Here is a 15,548-nt window from a genome sequence, read left to right as displayed (position 1 = left end):
CTGTATGTTCAGAAATTGCCAGACTGGAAAGATATATTTTTGAGTTTTCCTCGCTCGACTTTTACATTCAGTTTATTGGGTGTTCTGGGAAAAGTATCACAGTTTATAAGAAACGTGAATATTTCTCAGAGCCTGCTGAAAGCTGTTTGCATTGACTACTGACTTAGGAACTCACCAAGATACAAACCCATGTGCCTGTGATACAGCACATCATTTAAGAAATGTCATAAAGACTTGGTACTCATTTTTGAAATGATTATCAAAGTGGCCAGTTAGAACTCGTATCTTAGAGTCATAGAGTCATAGAGATGTACAGCATGGAAACAGACCCTTCAGTCCAACCCGTCTATGCCGACTAGATATCCCAACCCAATCTAGTCCCACCTGCCAGCATCTGGACCATATCCCTCCAAACCCTTCCTATTCATATACCCATCCAGATGCCTCTTAAATGTTGCAATTGTACCAGCCTCCACCACTTCCTCTGGCAGCTCATTCCATACACGTACGCCCTCTGTGTGAAAAAGTTGCCCCTTAGGTCTCTTTCATATATTTCCCCTTTCACCCTAAACCCATGCCCTCTAGTTCTGGACTCCCCAACCCCAGGGAAAAGACTTTGCCTATTTACCCTATCCATGCCCCTCATAATTTTGTAAACCTCTATAAGGTCACCCCTCAGCCTCCGAAGCTCCAGGGAAAACAGCCCTAGCCTGTTCAGCCTCTCCCTATAGCTCAAATCCTCCAACCCTGGCAACATCCTTGTAAGTCTTTTCCGAATCCTTTCAAGTTTCACAACACCTTTCCAATAGGAAGGAGACCAGGATTGCATGCAATATTCCAACAGTGGCCTAACCAATGTCCTGTACAGCCGCAACATAACCTCCCAACTCCTGTACTCAATACTCTGACCAATAAAGGAAAGCATACCAAATGCTTTCTTCACCTGCTGATCTTGTTTTAATTTATTTTTTAACTATGCATTTCTGACTGTCTATGTGGGGATTACGATGAAAAGTTATTTATAGACATTAGTTACATTACCTTGTTGTTTAGCTTTGCTCTATTAAAGTATTAGTAGTAAATAGCCTCACAACTCCAGGCAGCCATGTTTAATTACACTCTAAGATGACTGTCTGTGTGGAGTTTGCATGTTCTCCCCATGTCTGTGTGAATTCCCTCCGGTTAACTTCAACAGTCCAAAGATGTGTGGGTTAGGTTGATTAGCCATGCTGCCCACAGTGTCCTTGGACGTGTAGGTTAGGTGGGTTAGCCATGGGAATTGTAGGGGGTTGCTCTTCATACGTTTGGTGTGGACTCAATGGGCTGAATGGTCTACTTCTACACTATTTAGATTCAATGCATTTGATCATTTTTTGCTTGAGTAATAAACACAGCATCTGAAAGCTGTGATTCTTCATACCTAATTAGGAGCAACGGGGTGATTTTGACGTCCATCGAATGTTTTGATTTCACTGGGTTATGGATCCAAGTTTAGTGAGTCTGAGTTGATCTGGCTTGCTGTCCCTGTGTCATAACAGTATGAAGTTCTTTTGGGTCACTTGAGGTAGTAGGGTTTAACCTGAGACCACAGTTGATCAGATGATTTCTGAGACTGTCAGCATTAGAGAAAATTGTAGTTCTCCTTTGAGTTCTCAGTGCATTGTTACTTCATTCCAATCGTATTATGAGGCACCATTTTCTTCTTGAGAGACAAAGGGAGAAAATTCTCAGCCAGAGTTCAATACTGCATCTTTGGTATCATCTCCAACATGTGAAAAATTGTCATGATGGTGCATTTTAGATGAGGGCCTTTTAATTCCTACTTGGCAGAATTGACTGGGATTGTTGCCTCTGGATGAATATTTAATTTCAGCCCAGCTGCCTCTCCTCAAATCCACTTTGAACCTCAGCCAGCTGTGGGGTTAGGTGATCAAAGAATATTGACAGTGCTGAAAGAGAACATTCAGCCCATCAAGTCTGCACAAACCCTCCAAAGACTATTCCAACCAGACCCAGTTTCCCCCACCCTATCCCTGTAACCCTGTAAATCCACCTAGCCTGCAGGTCCCTGTACATTGGGGACAATTTGGAGCCATAGAGATGTACAGCATGGAAACAGACCCTTCAGTCCAACTTGTCCATGACGACCAGGTATCCCAAACTAATCTAGTCCCATTTGTCAGACCTTGGTCCATACCCCTCCTATTCATATACCCATCCTTTTAAATGTCGTAATTGTACTAACCTCCACCACTCCCTCTGGCAGCTCATTCCATACACCGCACCACCCTTTCAATTTTTTGCCACAACAGCCTTCCGATAGGAGGGAGACCAGATATGCACACCATGGTTAATCCACCAACACATCTTTGGACTGGGTGAAGAAACCAGAACACCTGGATTTAACCCACACAGGTATGGGGACAACATCCAAACTCCATACAGACTGTACTTTAAGGCTGGGATCACACCTAGGTCCCCAGCCCTATGAAGCAGCAGGCCACCTGGTACCTGGTGAGGCCTTTGTTCATCTTAAATGTGTGGTTTTGTCACTTATTAAAGTAATTTTAGTCGATTAAAGTTTTAGTCCAGACATTAAACTAGACATTCACATTTGAAAATCAGTAGTTCTGGTGTTATAGAATTGTGACAAATTAAAAACAAAGGAAAAGCTTGTAAAAACATACATTGTAGCTCCATTAAAATCAGTCTCTTGAAAGGTTGGTCTGGATAGGCTCAGATAGCCAGGGTCATGTGGCTGAGTTATGGCATGAGTCTCTCAAAAATTTGAATATTCAGCAGGCTGTGAAGGTATGCACTTGTAGTTTTTATATCAGCTGGTCAAAATTCTTTGAGGAAATCAGGTTTAGAAACTTTTAAAATGTCAAGGTCTTCAGCTTTAATAAGGTGCAGATGTTATTGCCTTGCTCTCCAGCTGGTATTCTTCCCAGACAGCTATTTGACCATCTAGCTGATGACATATACCTTTTTTGGAAATGAAGTTTTGAACTTAATCTTCAAAGTGACTCTCTGATGTTAAGAAAAACATTACACTTTCACGGAAATGAAAAGCTCGAAGCAATATTTTCCTCTTCTTTAGAAAGCAAAGTTAAAAAACACACAATGCCAGGTTATAGTCCAACAGGCTTCATCAGGTGGTTGAGCAGCACACCGAAAGCTAGTGTTCCTAAATAAACCTGTTGGACTATCACCAGGTGTTGTGTGATTTCTAACTTTGTACATCCCAGTCCAACACTGGCACCTTCAAAGCGTGTTTAGAAAGCAAGTTCCTGAATGACGATAACTTTATAGATTTCATAGAATAGATTAGAATCCCTAAAGTGTGGAAGCAAGCCATTTGGCCCAATAAGTCCACACCGACCCTCCGAGTATTAACCCACCCAAATCCATTCCCCTACCCTATTACTCTACATTTACCCCTAACTCATGCACCTAACCTATGCATCCCCAAAACACTATGGGCAATTTAGCATGGCCTAACCTAACCTACACAAGAAGCAAAGCTTTAGCTGGACTCAAGGTGTTGGGGGGTATGTCAAAACAGCCAGGTGTGTGTTGGAATAGTGATGTCTACAGGTGAGGAGGACATGAACGCATGAGCTAAGGCAGAGGTGAAGTCAGTCAGACACAGAAACAGACAGCTTGCAGTAGAACTGAAAGCAAAAGTTTCAGCCTTCCCAGTAAACATCTGTGCAGCAGGTAATGAACATTGATCAACATTCTGATGATTCAGCAACACTAAAGGAGTCAAAACAGTCAATAGTGAGATAGAGCTGGGTGCACATGAAATGTTTTCAGATGTTATTGTCCAAGAACAGCCTGTAGATGGCAAATAGGAGGAGGATGCCAAGGTTGGATTTCTGTGGACACCAGAGGTAACAGTTCAAGAGCAGAAAAGAAGCTTTTCCAGATAACAATTTGGCTGCAATGGGATAGATGTGAATGGAACTAGATGAGGGCAGTTCCAGTTCCACTCAGATAGAGGAGAGGTACTGGAAGGAGGATAGTGTACATTAAACAGGTCTAGAAGGACAAGGAACAATTTTAAGTACATGTACTATATAGACTGAACCACCAGTGAACAACTACGCAAGACACATGGACAGATCAATAAATTTAGATGCAACCTGAATAAGAGAAAGGCTTCATTGTCAGGGTAGGGCAGGTATTGAGTGCAAGAAAGCAGCCTTAGTTGTGAAATGGTTCAAGAAGAGAATGTCGAGGTCAAGCTTAAGCACAACAAGGATCTGCATTCAGAGACTCGCCTGTAGGATGGGATTGGAGAGGTGTTGCTTGGATTAGATTAGATTAGATTAGATTAGATTACTTACAGTGTGGAAACAGGCCCTTCGGCCCAACAAGTCCACACCGCCCCGCCGAAGCGCAACCCACTCTTACCCCTACATCTACCCCTTACCTAACACGAGGGGCAATTTAGCATGGCCAATTCACCTGACCTGCACATCTTTGGACTGTGGGAGGAAACCGGAGCACCCGGAGGAAACCCACGCAGACACGGGGAGAACGTGCAAACTCCACACAGTCAGTCACCTGACTGGAGTTTTCAAAGGCAAAAAATGCGGTGCTGGAAAAACACAGCAGGCCAGGCAGCATCCGAGGAGCAGGCGAATCGACGTTTCGGGCATAAGCCCTTCTTCAGGAATGAGGCTGGTGTGCTAAGCAGGCTGAGATAAAAGGTGGGGGGGAGAGAATTTGGGGGAGGGGCGCTGGGAATACGATAGGTAGAAGGAGGTGAGGGTGAGGGTGATAGGCAGGAGAGGGGTTGGGGGCGGAGAGGTCGGGAAGAAGATTGCAGGTCAAGAGGGTGGTGCTGAATGTGGGGGTTGGGACTGAGATAAGGTGGGGGGAGGGGATATGAGGAAGCTGGAGAAATCTACATTCATCCCGTGTGGTTGGAGGGTTCCTAGGAGGAAGATGAGGCGCTCTTCCTCCAGGCATCGCGTGGCCAGGGTCTGGCGATGGAGGAGGCCAAGGACCTGCATGTCCTCGGTGGAGTGGGAGGGGGAGTTAAAGTGTTCAGCCACAGGGCGGTTGGGTTGGTTGGTGCAGGTGTCCCAGAGGTGTTCCCTGAAACGTTCCGCAATTAGGCGGCCTGTCTCCCCAGTGTAGAGGAGACCACATCGGGTGCAGCGGATACAGCAAATGATGTGTGTGGAGGTGCAGGTGAATTTGCGACGGATATAGAAGGATCCATTGGGGCCTTGGAGGAAGGTGAGGGGGGGAGGTTTGGGTGCAAGTTTTGCACTTCTTGCGGTTGCAGGGGAAGGTGCCGGGAGTGGTGGTTGGGTTGGTGGGGGGTGTGGACCTGACGAGGGAGTCGTGGAGGGAATGGTCTCTCCCGAATGCTGATAGGGGTGGAAAGGGAAATATATCCCTGGTGGTGGGGTCTGTCTGGAGGTGGCGCAAATGACAGAGGATGATACGATGTACCCGGAGGTTGGTGGGGTGGGAGGTGAGGACCAGTGGGGTTCTGTCCTGGTGGCGATTGGAGGGGCGGGGCTCAAGGGCGGAGGAGCGGGAAGTGGAGGAGATGCGGTGGAGAGCATCGTCGACCACATTGGAGGGGAAATTGCGGTCTTTGAAGAAGGAGGCCATTTGGGTTGTTCGGTAGTGGAATTAGTCCTCCTGGGAGCAGATGCGGCGGAGGCGAAGGAATTGGGAATATGGGATGGCATTTTTACAAGGGGGCAGGGTGGGAGGAGGTGTAATCTAGGTAGCTGTGGGAGTCGGTCGGTTTGTGGTAAATGTCTGTGTTGAGTCGGTCGCCTGAGATAGAAATGGAGAGGTCTAGGAAGGGGATGGAGGAGTCTGAGACGGTCCATGTAAATTTGAGGTCGGGGTGAAAGGTGTTAGTGAAGGGATGAACTGTTCAACCTCCTCGTGGGAGCATGAGGTAGTGCCAATACAGTCATCGATGTAGCGGAGGAAAAGGTGGTGCCAGTGTAGCTGCGGAAGATGGACTGTTCCACATATCCAACGAAGAGGCAGGCATAGCTGGGGCCCATGGGGGTGCCCATGGCTTCTCCTTTGGTTTGGAGGAAGTGGGAGGATTGGAAGGAGAAGTTTAGATTAGATTAGATTAGATTAGTTTAGATTAGATTACTTACAGTGTGGAAACAGGCCCTTCGGCCCAACAAGTCCACACCGCCCCGCCGAAGCGTACCCACCCATACCCCTACATCTACATCGACCCCTTACCTAACACTACGGGCAATTTAGCATGGCCAATTCACCTGACCTGCACATCTTTGGACGGTGGGAGGAAACCGGAGCACCCAGAGGAAACCCACGCAGGCACGGGGAGAACGTGCAAACTCCACACAGACAGTTCCCTGAGGCGGGAATTGAACCCGGGTCTCCGGCGCTGTGAGGCAGCAGTGCTAACCACTCTGCCACCATGCCGCCCGACCACTGTGCCACCGTGCCGCCCACAAGAAGTTGTTCAGAGTGAGGACCAGTTCAGTCAGTCGAAGGAGGGTGTCAGTGGAAGGGTACTGGTTTGGTTGGTGGGAGAAGAAGAAGCGGAGGGCTTAGAGGCCTTCGTGATGGGGGACGGAGGTGTATAGGGACTGGATGACCATCGTGAAGATAAGGCATTGGGTGCAGGGAAAGCAAAAATCACGGAGGAAGTGGAAGGTGTGGGTGCTGTCCCGAACGTAGGTGAGGAGTTCTTGGACTAATGGGGACAGGACAGTGTCGAGGTAAGCAGAGATGAATTCGGTGGGGCAGGAGCAGGCTGAGACAATGGGCCATCCGGGGCAGTCAGGTTTGTGGATTTTGGGCAGGAGGTAGAAACGGGCAGTGCGGGGTTGTGGGACTATGAGGTTGGAGGCAGTGGATGGGAGATCCCCTGAGGTGATGAGGTTATGGATGGTCTGGGAGATGATGGTTTGGTGGTGGGACATGGGGTCATGGTCAAGGGGGCAGTAGGAGGTGGTGTCCGCGAGTTGGCGTCTAGCTTCAGCGGTGTAAAGATTGGTGCGTCAAACTACCACCGCGCCTCCCTTGTCTGCCAGTTTGATGGTGAGGTTGGGGTTGGAACAGAAGGAGTGGATGGCTGCGCGTTGTGAGGGTGAGAGGTTGGAGTGGGTGAGAGGGGTGGAGAGGTTGAGGCGGTTAATGTTTTTTTCTCCTGGAGTTTTCAAAGATCAGTTTCAAGATGTGAAACTGGACACATCTTGAGCAAAGCTGTATAATTTCTTAGGATAAAGTCCTAGCTTGCTTAAAATCTGGTGTTGGGAACTGCCACAAGATGGGAAGGAAGGAATTGGATGTAAGTCTAATCCTGACTATGCACAAACAGTATTACAAAGTGAAGTGGAAATTAAATTTAAAGTCAGAGAAGACAGTGTCAATTGAGTGATCATGGATATGGTAAAAGCTAAGACTGGTGAATTTTACAGAATTTCCTTTTAAACTTCAGCAATTAACAAATTATGAACAATAAAGATTTGGAATTGGAACATAGGGAGGATTCTGATCCAGTTTTTAGCTTTTTAATTAGAAGGATTATTGGTTAGAATTTCAGTTGTTACCTTACAAGCATACGTATCAAGAGCCTCAAACTCAGACAAATCCATTTTGATAGACTTTAGGTTGTACATGTCATCTGTAAAATAAAATCCATATTATTTTTTGACATCTATGAGGTGCATTATATATTTAATATTCATTTATTATATTTCATGATCTTAAAGAGGCCTGGTAAAAAATCTTGCTAATTCTCTCTCAGGTAGGCTGGCTTCGTCCGCACCTGGCAGAGTCCTTGACTTTCCTGTTTCGCCATGAACTTAACCATTTGATCAAAATGACAAAATATTTAGAATTATGTGGTACTGGGGGCAGTTGAATGTTAGAATCAAATTAATACAAAAAATGTACCAACATCAAAAAAAACCAAGATTTATGTAGTCTTTGAGAGTGAAAATGGAAGGGCGCATTTCACATTTGTGAAAATATTTTAAATATGCAGTGAAAAATTATTCAATGTCATCCAATAAGAATTCTAGTTAATATCAAACAACATTCCCATCCTGAATCCAACAATGTTATCTCTTTTAAGATAAATCTTCATCATGATGTAAGGTCCTTCTGCTCGATTTGCTGTCCCCTTCCTCTTCCTGAATAGGGATTAATAGGGCCCGATGGGCCTAGTGTGGAAGTGGAAAGCCACTAAGTAGTCAGAAGGTAACAGACTTAAAGAAGCTGTAGTGTATTACATGCTAGCAATCAGGAACAGGTTACATTGGTGTGATGAATATTGCTCCAGAGATTGTGAAGGAGAATGACAATTAAGTGTTATTCCTTCGAGATCCAAAACTGTTCTCCTCCCCAAATCCATGTGACATCATCATATTGGATGGTGCTACATTCATTCTTCAACATTAACCTTTTCAGAGGCTTAACATTGGTAAGCATCATCTGTACACAGTGTTGTAGAATGTCTTTAAGTGTGTCCATTATCTGTATACACGAGCAGACAGGAGGCTGTGTCATTTATCACAGGAGGTTGTGTCATTTATCACAGGAGGCATGGTTGGAGTGTGTTAGGAGACCAATTAAAAGATAACAAAGTCTGAGCTCTTCAGCACTATGTATATAATACTGTCACCTTCAATTAAAAACTTACAATATAGTATACCAGTGTCCTTTTGAATGATCAGGGAATGAAAGATTAGAGGGAAACATAACAGATTAGACTACAAGACGATATTGATGGACTGTTCAAATGGGCTGATCAATGGCAAATAGAATTCAATCTGGATAAGTGCAAAGTCATGCACAGGCAGGACAAATATGGCAAAAGAATGGTAAGAACCTGAGAAGGACTGAGGATCAGAGGGACCTTGGTCAACACCATTTCAACCACCTTGCAACTGCACTCTGGCACAAGAGTGTGAAGGGAAGGGCTCCCTCTTTCAAAGGGCACTTTATTAAAAATGAAAGGATATACCAGTGAAGTATTCCCATGCAAAATACCAGGTAAATTTGCTGGGTCAGAAGATGTATTGGGAGGAGGTTCAAATGGAATATGAACACCTACAGAGAGTAGATGGCTGAAAGCAGCTGATTGTATGCCATAGATTTTACATTAATGCTTAGATTACTGATGTTTTGACTTGTTTTCAACATATTTCTAAGCTGTTTTCAAACTACTGATACCGGGAATCACCCCTCTGGTTAGATGTACAATCAATTGACAATGGATCGGCAAAACATAGCTACCTCAGGTATGTAACTGCAGAATGTTAGCTTGCATTTCCCCAGGTCTAGATACTTTTTATCCAGACTGCTGGCTTAAGAACAACTTGCAGGAACTATCTAGAAGGATAAAATACTTTATTTTCCAGTGAAGGTACTTGTCATCCAGGTAAACATCCATTCTCCCTCAAAAGTTACCTTGAGGCCACCATAGGGGCTTTCAATTTCCTGGTGAAAGATCATATTTCTTAGTGGTTTATCTTTTCAATGTGTGTATGGTATGAATAGGGAGTGCTGGCCTGAATTCTGTCAGAAAACAATGCTGCTAGAAGTACACTTAGACAAGTGCAAGCAGTTAGAATCATAGAATTCCCACCATGTGGAAAGAAGCCATTCAGCCCATCCAGTCTACACCGATTCTCCAAAGAGCACCCAATCAAAACCAGTCCCCTTCCCTATAAGTCCACATTTACCGTGGCTAATCTGCCTAACCTGCACATCCTTGGATGTAGGGGGAAACTGGAGCACCTGAAGGAAATCTGAAGGGATCAGAAACCAGAAGACATAGGAGCAGAAATTAGGCCATTCAGTTCATCAAGTCTGCTTCACCATTCAGACATGGCTGATAAGTTTTTCAACCCCATTCTCCCGCTTTCTCCCCATAACCCTTGACAATCAGGAACCTATCTGTTTCCATCTTAAATATACTCCATGGCTTGCCTCTACAGCCTTCTATGGCAATGAATTCCATAGATTTACCACTCTCTGGCTGAAGAAGTCTCTCCTTATCTCTATTCTAAAAGGTCTTCCACTTAGTCTCGGGCACTAGACTCTCCTGCCAATAGAAACATCTTCCCAAAATCCACTCCGTCCAGGCCATTCAATATTTTGTGAGTTTTATTTTGATCTTCCTTCATCCTTCTAAACTCTGAGTATAGATCCAGAGTCCTCAAATGTTCCTCATATGTTAAGCGTTTCATTCCTGGAACCATTCTAGTAAACCTCCTCTGAATACCATCCAGGGCCAGTACATCCTTCTTAAGATGTGGGACCCAAAACTGTGCACAATACACCAAAGGTGGCCTGACCAGAGCCTTGTGGAGCTTTAGAAGTACATACAGGCTTTTATATTCAAGACCTCTCAAAATAAATGCTATCATGACATTTGCCTTCCTAACTACTGACCCAACCTGCATGTTTACCATGAGAGAATCCTAGGCTAGAACTTCCAAATTTCTTTGCACTTCAGACTTCTGAATTTTCTCCCTGTTTAGAAAATAGTACATGTTTCTATTTTTCTTACCTCACACTTGTACTCAATCTGCCACTCCTTTGCCCACTCTGTCTAAATCCTTCTGCAGCCTCCCTGCCTCCCTATTGCTACCTGCCCCTCTACCTAGCTTTGTATCGACTGCAAACTTAGCCAGAATGCCCTCAGTTCCATCCTCGAGATCATTAATGTATAAAGTGAAAAGTTGTGGGCCCAACAGTGACCCTTGCAAAACAGTGCTGGTCACTGGCTGCCATTCTGAGAAAGACCCTTTTATCAGCACTCCCTACTTTCTGTCAGACAGCCAACTTTCTATCCATGCCAGCACCTTGCCTCTAACATCATAGGTCCTTATCTTACTGAGCACCCTCCTGTGCAGCACTTTGTCAAAGGCCTTCTTGAAGTCCAGGTAGGTAACAGCCATTGGCGCTCCTTGGTCAAACCTGCTCATTATTTCCTCAAAGAATTCTAGCAGATTTGTCAGGCATGATGTCCCCTTGATGAAACCAAGCTGAAATCTTCACAATGGACTTCAAAATCTTACCCAAGACCAAAGTTTGGCTGATCTGCCAGTAATTTGCCTTACTCCCCTTTTAGACAGGGGTGTCATGTTAATGATTTTCCAGTTCTCTGGGACACTCCCTGGCTCTAGTGATTCTGGGGAGAATGTGCAAATTCCACACAGACATTTACCCAAGGCTGGAGTTGAAGCCGGGTTCCTGGTGCTGTGAGGTAATAGTGCTAACCACTTAGCTATCATCCTGCCCATTTTATGTCTTTAGTATGGGGGAGGGGCTACTGGCATGTGGTGGGGGAGGGGCTTGGTGGAGGAGGTTAAAAATCACACAGCACCAGGTTATAGTCCAACAGGTTTAATTGGAAGCACTAGCTTTCGGAGCGTTGCTCCTTCATTAAGTGGTTGTGTGGAGGTGAGATCTTAAAGACACATGATAGACTTGGGCCCGATGTGTACACAAAAGTCAGTGATACCATATTCTGGGCTCAACTCTTGGCCTCTCTATTCCAGCATTTACTCCATTCTAGAGTGAAACACTGATCTGCTGGGAGAGAAATATTGAGTTTGTGGATAATTCTGGTTCATAATTAGCTGGATTTTCGACATTAGACCTGTCATTAATGTGAACATGCTGATTTAACAATTCATTGTTTTTTGAATAATCCCTCAATAAAAAATAAGCGTGAACTGCTCCAAACAAATTTTTTAAAAAGTGTCACATTGCTACAATGAAAAGTTGAGCAGGCGCATGTGAAGGAAGGATACACCAGGTACAACGGCATAATACTCACCTTTAATTTCTTTTAACTTATATTGTTGACCATCGGTGGCACCTGCAAAATCAAAACAAATTTTTTTTTCAGTTCTGGAACATCTTGTCATATTGCGCAGAACAGCAATGTATTTAAGCTCTGCAGTCCTACCATATCCATTCACGAATGCTGGTGCACAATTAAACAACTCACTGGAGGAAGCAGCTCCACAAATGTCTCCATTGTCAATGACAGAAAAGCCCCACATATCGGTGCAAAAGGTAAGGCTGGAGCATTCTCAACAAGAGACCTTGGAGTGCAGGTTCATTAATTACTTGAAAGCAGAGTCTCACTTAGATAGGATCGTGAAGAAAGCATTTAGTATGCTTTCCTCTATTGGTCAGAGCATTGAGTACAGGAGTTGGGAGGTCATGTTTGGCTGTTCAGGACATTGGTTAGACCACTATTGGAATACTGTGTGCAATTCTGGTCTCCCTCCTAAAGGAAGGATTTTGTGAAACTTAAAAGGGTTCAGAAAAGATTTACAAGTTGTTGCCAGGGTTGGAGAGTTTGAGCTCTTGAGAGAGGCTGAATAAGCTGGGGATGTTTTCCCTGAAGCAGTGAGGCTGGGGTTTATAAACTTATAGAGGTTTATAAAATCATGAAGGGTATGGATAGAATATATAGACAAGGTCTTATTTTTGGGATGGGGGAGTCCAGAACTAGAAGGCATGAGTTTAGAGTGGGAGGAGAAAGATTTAGGAAGGGACCCAAGGGACAATGTTTTCATGCAGAGGATGGTACGTGCATGGAATGAGCTGCCAGAGGAAGTGGTGGAGACTGGTACAAATGCAACATTTGAGGGGAATCTGGATGGGTATATGAAAAGGAAGTATTTAGAGGAATATGGGCCAAGTGCTGGCAAATGTGTCTAAATTAATTTAGGATATCTGGTCGGCATGGATGTGTTAGACCAAAGAGTCTGTTTCTATGCTGTCCATCTCTATGATTCTATAATATTTAGCTGAAAGTGCCAAGATCCAAATCAGTGTCTCCCATTTGTTCCCAGCATCACTTTTACTAGCATTCAGCCAATTTGAACCACTCCATGTGATATCAAGAAAACGTTGGAGGTGCTTCATCCTGTAGAGGGTATAAGTCCTGACAACATTTCAGCAACGGTACTGAAGACATGTGCTCCAGAACTTTCCACTCCTTTAACCAAGCTGTGCCAGTACAGAAACAACTTTGGTATCAACTCAACAATATAGAAAATTGCTCAGTATGTCCTGTGCACAAAAATAAGAGCAAATGCATTCCCACCAATTACTGAACCTTCAGTCAACTTTTGATTATCAATAAAGTGATGAGAGGTGTCATCAACAATGCTATCAAGCAGCATCTACTCAGTATTGCCCAGTTTGATGTTCCACTAGGGCCACTGAGCTCCTGACCTCATTACACCTATGGTTAAAACATGGACAAAAGAGTCAAATTCCAGACATGAGGTGAGAGTGACAGTCTTTGACATCAAGGCTGCATTTGCCTGAGTGTGGCATTAAGGAGCCTGAGCGAAACTGAAATCAATGAGTATCAGGGGCAAACTCTCTACTGGTTGGAGTCATAACAGGCATATAGGAAGATGGCTGTGGTTGTAGGAGGTCATACATCTCATCCGCTGGACATCCCTGCAGGAATTCCTCAGTGCAGTGTCCTTAGCCCAACCATCTGCAGCTGTTACATCAATGACATTCAGTCCATCATAAGGGCAGAAATAGGGATGTTCGCTAAATATCGCACAATGTCCAGCACCATTCATGACTCCTCAGATACTGAAGCAATCAGGTCCAAATGGAGCGAGACTTGGACTTTTTCCAGACAATGGCTGAAAACTACTAGGTACCAATTCAAAAAAAGCCAAGCAATGATTCTTTCTAATAAAAAAAACAATCTAACCATTGCCCCTTGATATCTCCAGTGGTAGAGTATAACTCCTGGGCTGAAACTTGTCCAGCTGTCCATGCTACAGTTGTACAAAACTCTACTGTGGCCACATTTGGAGTATTGCGTACAGTTCTGGTCACCGCATTATAAGAAGGATGTGGGAGCTTTGGAAAGGGTTCAGAGGAGATTTACTAGGATGTTGCCTGGTATATGGAGGGAAAGTCTTACGAGGAAAGGTTGAGGGACTTGAGGCTGTTTTCATTAGAGAGAAGAAGGTTGAGAGGTGACTTAATTGAGACATATAAGATAATCAAAAGGTTAGATAGGTGGACAGTGAGAGCCTTTCTCCTCCAATAGTGATGGCTAGCATGAGGAGATATAGCTTTAAATTGAGGGGTGATAGATACAGGACAGATGTCAGAGGTAGTTTCTTTACTCAGAGAGTGGTAGGGTTATAGAATGCACTGCCTGCAACAGTAGTAGACTCGCCAACTTTAAATGGTCATTAATAGACATATGAATGAGAATGGAATAGCGTCGGTTAGATGGGCTTCAGATGATTCTACAGGTCAGTGTAACATTAATAGCTGAAGGACCTGTACTGCGCTATAATGTTCTATATTCTATGTTCTGTGCACCTCACATGTATCAATATTAAACTCTATTTGCTATTTCTTGGCCCACTTCCCCAGCTGATCAAGGTCCTGTTGGAATTTCGGATAACCTTTGTTACTGTCCACAATACCGCCTGTTTTAGTGTCAAATGCAAATCATGCTGTGGTTCTGTTCGCCGAGCTGGAAATTTGTGTTGCAGACGTTTCATCCCCTGTCTAGGTGACATCCTCAGTGCTTGGGAGCCTCCTGTGAAGTGATTCTGTGATCTTTCCTCCGGCATTTATAGTGGTTTGAATCTGTCACTTCTGGTTGTCAGTTCCAGCTGTCCGTTGCAGTGGTCGGTATATTGGGTCCAGGTCAATGTGCTTATTGATTGACTCTGTGGATGAGTGACATGCCTCTAGGAATTCCCTGGCTGTTCTCTGTTTGGCTTGTCCTATAATAGGAGTGTTGTCCCAGTCAAATTCATGTTGCTTGTCATCTGCGTGTGTGGCTACTAAGGATAGCTGGTCATGTCGTTTCCTGGCTAGTTGGTGTTCATGGATGCGGATCGTTAGCTGTCTTCCTGTTTGTCTTATGTAGTGTTTTGTGCAGTCCTTGCATGGGATTTTGTACACTACATTGGTTTTGCTCATGCTGGGTATCGGGTCCTTCATTCTGGTGAGTTGTTGTCTGAGCGTGGCTGTTGGTTTGTGTGCTGTTATGAGTCCTAGTGGTCGCAGTAGTCTGGCTGTCAGTTTGGAAATGCTCTTGATGTATGGTAGTGTGGCTAGTCCTTTGGGTTGCGGCATGTCCTCGTTCCGTTGTCTCTCCCTTAGGCATCTGTTGATGAAATTGCGAGGGTATCCGTTTTTGGCGAATACATTGTGTTCTTCTTTCTCTTTTTGCAGTTCTGGTGTACTGCAGTGTGTGTGGCCCTTTTGAATAGTGTCTTGATGCAACTTCTTTTGTGTGTGCTTTCGTAGTTCAGGACTTGGTCTGTGTGTGTGGCTTTCCTGTATACCTTTGTGGTGAATTCTCTGTTCGGTGTTCTCTGTACCCTAATGTCTAGGAATGGGAGTTGGTTGTCCTTTTCTTCCTCTCCAGTGAATTGGATTCCTGTGAGTGTGGCATTGATGATCTGATGTGTGTTCTCTATTTCTGTGTTTTTAATGATTACAAAGGTGTCATCCACATATCTGACCCAGAGTTTGGGTTGAATTTACGG

The 15,548-nt window shown here is 44.5% G+C and overlaps 1 protein-coding gene across 1 annotated transcript in view; it reads right to left on the bottom strand.

Moving 5' to 3' along the window:
• The window catches only part of ky (kyphoscoliosis peptidase), a 113,236-nt gene that overhangs the window by 47,437 nt on the left and 50,251 nt on the right, over positions 1-15,548 (bottom strand). The window contains exons 7-8 of the mRNA XM_072571712.1: positions 11,822-11,863; positions 7,578-7,651 (exon numbers count right to left, since the gene is read on the bottom strand). Coding sequence (XP_072427813.1) covers positions 7,578-7,651; positions 11,822-11,863 — 116 coding nt within the window. The remainder of the gene's footprint in view (positions 1-7,577; positions 7,652-11,821; positions 11,864-15,548) is intronic.

Source organism: Chiloscyllium punctatum, chromosome 6 (genome assembly GCF_047496795.1).
Source record: "Chiloscyllium punctatum isolate Juve2018m chromosome 6, sChiPun1.3, whole genome shotgun sequence".
Lineage (NCBI taxonomy): Eukaryota > Metazoa > Chordata > Chondrichthyes > Orectolobiformes > Hemiscylliidae > Chiloscyllium > Chiloscyllium punctatum.
This window is presented reverse-complemented; position numbering and strand designations above follow the sequence as displayed.